Genomic DNA, 6,000 nt, shown 5'->3' on the forward strand with positions numbered 1-6,000 from the left:
CTGTTTTCAAAAAATGCATGGATGGGAGTTTGCTTTCAACAAGTTGATAAACAGATCGAATTCCTGACTGAATCTGTTGACACAGGTTATGCAACATCATCAACATTTGTCACTTCTTATCAGTAACGAGGTTTGAAGCAATTGGTATATATTAACATGCAAATCAAAAAACAAATATTCGTTAAGTTTGCCGATCCGCCAAAAATGTAAGACGCTGACGTATTACGGCCAAAGAAGTACAGGCATTTTATTGGAAAACTCCAACACTTATGTGGTCTTTCAAGGGAGAACGAATCGTTGTCGCCGTGTATGACATTGTTTTTAGAAAAAAGCTTGTTTAGCCTCAAAAACGAGAATTGACAAGAGTTGTAACACTTCGTGTAGCATCGCTTTTCAGCGCCACTAAATGACCGTCATGCCCCCAGTCTATGGGTGTCAAGTGGCGCTTACAGCGTTCAATTTTTCTATCCGTTATGGAACACACTGTGCAAGATTTCAAGGCCGGAATATAAAAAAAATGCGAGAACACCTGCCGTCGCACCGGAAGAATAATGTTATTCACAACGCAACAATCCCGGGTCAGTAATTGCCGTCGCCCGGTGTGTCGGTCAGTTGGTCATCTTCTCCATGACGGCGGTCAGTTCGCTCATGTGATCCGAGAAGAGGCTCTCGTCCTGGTCGACTTGAAAGATTGTTTCGTCGAATTGCTTCAACACTTCTTCGAGGTCGACGTCGTCTTCATCTGCCGTAACTGCGAAATTAAGATAGGAATATAATCAACAAAGATTTGTAAACTAAAAAGAAAAAGCCACCTTACAAAATGTATCATTTAAATCTAAACCGACATACCAGACAATGGAAAAGTCGCTTTCCAAGTAAATTGTAAGCCCGGTGTATTCCTTAAATTTGTCTAACGCAGTGTTTACTTCAGGGCGCACGTAGAGCCATTAAAAAACGTGACGACGCACCTGATGGAGTTTCTGGTTCTTTTGAGAAAATTATAACTAGTCTGTCAAAATAAAGTAAATCGTAAGCCCGGCGTATTCCTTATTGTCTAACGACAGGCGACTTTCACTTAAATACCGCTAATGGCTAGTAGGGCTCAGAATATCAACCTAAGCATGATGAGTAACTATAGGGTCTACAAACCTGTTGAAGCTTGAGACTGTTCAGAAAACATCCGCGTTTTCGGAGTCGGTCTTTGGGTGGGGTTGGCGCTAGCGTGCGGCGAGAATTTACTGAAATCTTCATCGGTAGGTGGCGGCGGAGGAGCGATGAAAATAGGGTTCCCGTTTATGTCACGCTAAACACAATATTCAAATTGACAACCCATACATTTTCGTTTGTCTGATAAACGCAACCAGCTAAGAAACAAAACGAAAAGGGTAACAGGATAACCATTGAGCACGCATTTATAGATTCATAAGTGGCAACGTTTGAATGTTATTTGTGAAGCTCATAAAACAATAAAGCGCAAAAGTTTAGTACAGAAAAAAACCTATACATTTTTTTATCAAAACGACATAATTAGTAGTAAGCAATATTGAAAGTAAATATGGCATCGCCTCCAATGCCATTAAAATAAGAGTGCTAACGTGCAACAATGTACATATCAAAAATGGTAGGCTAAGTAAGCTCAGTCTTCTTAACCTTAAAAAACATCACCCATGCCTAACCTGGGTCAATGCGGCCGTGATTGGGACCGAGCCAGCGGTTAAAAGTAGCCATGACTCACAGCGCAAGCCTCACGCGTTAATTACGACTGTCCCTTCTATGACTCATCGCTGCAGTGATTGACGCGGGCACATCGCAGTGGTCATTTCAATCTGTCCGAACTTGTTTTAAAGTTTAACGTGTAGGTTACAGCCCCGCGTTGAGGCGTTGTATTGTTTGATGCCGGAAACATATATTCACCTCATTAATTAAGCACTTAAAATGATGTCGCATATTGCCGAGGACAAGAATCATAAAGAAGCAATGGAAAAATACTGCGTGCCTTTGGCAACACAAGTGCCTTTTGCTTGTTTTTTTTTATTAAACGCGTTCCTTCAATGCAACCGTTTTCGTTTTTATTTACGGCAAACTTGTACAAATGATATATTGTTATTGGAATCAACGCATAAACTTGATATCGTTTGATATGGTATCGCAGTAAAATGCCTAATGGGCACTATCCCTTATAGTCACTGACTTCTGCGAAAGATTGGGTTTAAAGGGTCACCGGGCTGCTTACGTGTGCGACAAAGTGCGCCTTAGGCCAATAATTACCTGAATTATGCGACTGTAGCCGGCGAATAACGAAGATACCTTCTTGGCCGTTTCGAGACTGATTCGAAGACCTGAAATGGCACAATACACAGCAGTTTTTATAAAGTTATACTGTAAAATAGGCTTTTACTATTTAGGCAAGCGAAACTACTGCTTGGAGGCGAATCTATTTTTGTTAGTAAAGATTTAAGAGTTGCACGACTTGACGCTATTTTCAGCTTTACGTACTTTTAACCGGGCAGCTTCTTGGAAATTTTAAGGCTGCTTTACCGCGTCATTTTAGTAGCAAGACTTGCCTACCCCATGTTAAATTTGCACGCTTTTAGTTTGTTGAAATGCTAACAACTGCGGGGTACGTGGTTACTAACACAAATCCTGGCGAAATATTCTAAAACACTAGTGTCACGAGTCAAGTTCATACTTGAAATAAATTTATACTTTTCTTATACTGCCGCACAAAAACAGGCAATTAAGACTTTTTTAAATAAGCGGTGTTATTTGCTGTGTGCTTTGCTTATGGTGTTATTCCAGAAAATCGCCTATATTGAGGGGGCATGCAAAATCGTGCCGTGTATGAAGTGTTGCATTGACTTAAGTCAAAGCCTTGACTTACTTTCGAGATACCACTTGACAACCGCAAATCACAGAGACTTACTTGGTCCGTCGTTGTCACTGTCGGAGTTCAGCATAATGTACATTCCATCGTCATCCTCGTCATCATCCTCGTAACATTCCTCGCCAGAAGATGCCGTGAAATATCTGCAGCAAGATAAAATAACTCAATTTCTATTCAGTTATATAGGCGGGTTATTGTGTATTGTATAGTCAGTTCACGTGTAACTTTTAGAAATATTTCGTTATTGCGGTATTGTGTCGTTAACCCAATTTTAGAGGACAGTGGGACTTCAATACCAGTTTATTTTTATCACACATTGCACATAAACCATTCCTCCGCCATAACCAGCCAAATTGGCTGAGTGTTAAAAGTTGCAAGTACGTCTTAAACATGTATCGCTACGAATGTTCATAAGGGTTTCTGGGGACGTTTGCAATCTAAGCCCCATCGGGCCATCGTGCTCTGCTAACGCCGCCCAAATTGATTAGCCTATGTCCAGACGAACACATGTTAAACAAGCGTCACAGAACACCGATTGTTTCCGGGTGATACCTTAACGAGATTATGACTGCATGGTATACATACGTATTCGATTTTATAAAGCTGTAATCCTTTACTCTTGTTTGGCGAATTTGGGAACACTTAAAGGTAACAGCAAATACCATTCAATATTGAACGTAAGGCGGGCGAAAATATTAGTTTTACAAATGACTTTGCTAATGTCTTCCACCACTCCCTTTGTTCAACACTTAAACCACAACGACGCCTAAATTATAACGCTTTTGCGATGTCGTTACGTTTTGCCAAAAAGTATTTTCTTTGTATTACATAAAATTATCTATTGTATTACATACCTAATTCAAATCTGAAGCCATTATTGCTGCCTACGTAACCGAAAAACAAAGTTTAACAAAACACTGCATTCACCGTTAGTATCTTCTGTTTTTTAAGTTGGTTTTGCCCTTTCTTCCTTGCACATCAATGGACGTCAACCATTTTAAAGACTGTTTGTCCAAACGCTATGTATTTTTTTAATTGATAACTATTGTTTAGTGGTTTATGAACTTTAATTAACCGGGGTAAAAAAGAATAGGGTTTAAGAACGAAACTGGGTTCACATGATGCACTGTTTACTTTAATTATATTCTATTAGTATTCTATCTGTTTTCTGGTTGTTGACAAAAATCGGTTCTGTGAGTGATCAAACTAACGTACACCTCTCATTTTTACCGATTTTAATAGATTTTAAGCAAAAACTGCAATTTTATGGGCTGTCATATTCTTATAGAATTTTTAATGAGTTTTATTCAAAATCCGAACCTGAGGATCCTTAAAAGGTTGCAGGGGATCCACGAGTGCATTGGAAATTGAGGGATTTTTTTAATAGCAGTCTTTTTGATTCAGCACAATTTTAAATCAATTCGACTACAATATTTCTTTTAAAGTTTACTGTTATTTTTTATTGAAGGAATTTATTGGTTAGGGTCATTATTTAAATAAAGGGGTCCGCAAGCCAATTTAAAAGAATTACTTTAAATGACATTGCTTTTCTAGGCTTGCCTTGCTTGCTCGACAATCCTATCAGGCGGACTGATTTCGGTAAGCCTCTCAGTAGGCATCTTATGTACTATATACGCTACACTATATATAGGTGCCGTTATGGTTGGCCAGTACGACTCCAGAAGGACTTGAACACAGAATAAACATTGTGTATATGCATGTTTCAGTTAGACTTTTAAAGAAAAAATATAAAAATAAAAGTTGGAATATAAAAAAAGGTTGATATTATACTTCCGTGCATTTTGATATCTAGCGATTTACCTTTCACTTCGCTCGCCGTCGCTTACATCGGGCCGGCCAGCGTTGGGTGGTACTAGCATCGAGGGGGCAAGGGGGTCGGTGGGGGAGCTCGTTTGTGACGTGGACGCCTGGTCGTCGTACGCTGACGTCACGGAAATGTCGGGCGACTTGGCGCGGCGGAGGGGCGATGGCATCAGGGCAGTGGACATTGTTGTGGTTCGTCGGTTTAAATATTGTGGTTCTTCTGTTAGCCTGAAGCAAATTAGAAAATTAGACCCGTTTCCGGGTAAATATTTGCATACGAGTTCACTCGAAAAACGATAGGCTTTTTAAGGTTACGTTTCATGACGTAATATTAGGCTATTATGCAGTGGTTCTTAGCCGGGGTGCCGCGGCACACTGGGGTGCTATTTTTAATTCTCAAGGGTGTCGCTAGATATTTTTGGGAATTTTGTTTTTTCTATTATTGCAAAGTCTTTTACTTTGTCTATGGTTAAATTACAATGAATCAAAATATAATTCCTACGTTGCTTAGAGTTTATTTGTATTGTTCCAGTTTCGTTTATTTATGGTAAACCACTTGACACTATAATGAGTTACTAAACGAAAATTCTACTGGGGGTGCAGCAATCTATTTATTATTTTTCTGTGGGGTGCCACAAGCCATGCAAGGTTGCGAACCACTGGGCTATGGAATAAATTTGTGACGTAACGATTGCCCTCCCTTAATTGCAAATACCCGAACGAAATTTTCTTGCTTAAAAGGTATTATAAAAATTTGAATAACATTATACACTGAACTGCTTTGCTTGTTTTTTTTATTATCACCAATCATAGTCGCCCTATTTACATTGAGGATAAATGACACCCAATTACCACGAAGGCCTGGCAAACAAATATTTATCTAGCAACAACGAAATACTGGTGACAATAATAGTTAATTGGCTATATATATTTTGACTAAAATAGTTTTCCTGTGCGTGTAATAGAATCCGCGCGCAACTTACCTACAGTGCAGTTTGTGCTACGTGATATTTGCCAACTTCATTTCAGTTGTTCAGAACCAGTTTACAAACTACACGCCTGAAAATAAAACAGCATATTTACTATAAAATTTAAAACTTCTTCGGATATCATGATTTGATCAAACTACAAACTAAATGAAATATTTACAAGAAATTATGAACTTTAAATGATTTGTGGCGCTAGCCTAGAATCCTAACACTTTTTTTATAGTAACGAAACAAGTTGTCAAAAATTAAAATTGCAAGGAAGAAATAGATATAGGATAATACAAAGATTAATAATATTCGACC

The 6,000-nt window shown here is 38.8% G+C and overlaps 1 protein-coding gene across 1 annotated transcript; it reads right to left on the bottom strand.

Moving 5' to 3' along the window:
* Window positions 1-263: 263 nt before the first annotated feature.
* LOC146137813 (uncharacterized) lies at window positions 264-5,767 on the bottom strand. The gene is made up of 6 exons (XM_083394182.1): window positions 5,690-5,767; window positions 4,706-4,935; window positions 2,924-3,027; window positions 2,269-2,339; window positions 1,150-1,303; window positions 264-751 (listed from the first exon to the last, which is right to left on the bottom strand). The coding sequence occupies exons 2-6, from the start codon at window positions 4,891-4,893 to the stop codon at window positions 609-611; spliced, it is 660 nt and encodes a 219-aa protein (XP_083250308.1). The 5' UTR covers window positions 4,894-4,935; window positions 5,690-5,767; the 3' UTR covers window positions 264-608.
* Window positions 5,768-6,000: the final 233 nt, after the last annotated feature.

Source organism: Ascidiella aspersa, chromosome 7 (genome assembly GCF_963924565.1).
Source record: "Ascidiella aspersa chromosome 7, kaAscAspe10.2, whole genome shotgun sequence".
Lineage (NCBI taxonomy): Eukaryota > Metazoa > Chordata > Ascidiacea > Phlebobranchia > Ascidiidae > Ascidiella > Ascidiella aspersa.

Coding starts and splice junctions, on each gene's coding strand:
- LOC146137813 (XM_083394182.1), bottom strand. CDS start 4,893: ATGTCCACTGCCCTGATGCCATCGCCCCTCCGCCGCGCCAAGTCGCCC. Junction 1,304..2,268: donor GCTACAGTCGCATAATTCAG/GTAATTATTGGC, acceptor TATTGTGTTTAG/CGTGACATAAACGGGAACCC. Junction 752..1,149: donor ACAGTCTCAAGCTTCAACAG/GTTTGTAGACCC, acceptor TTAATTTCGCAG/TTACGGCAGATGAAGACGAC.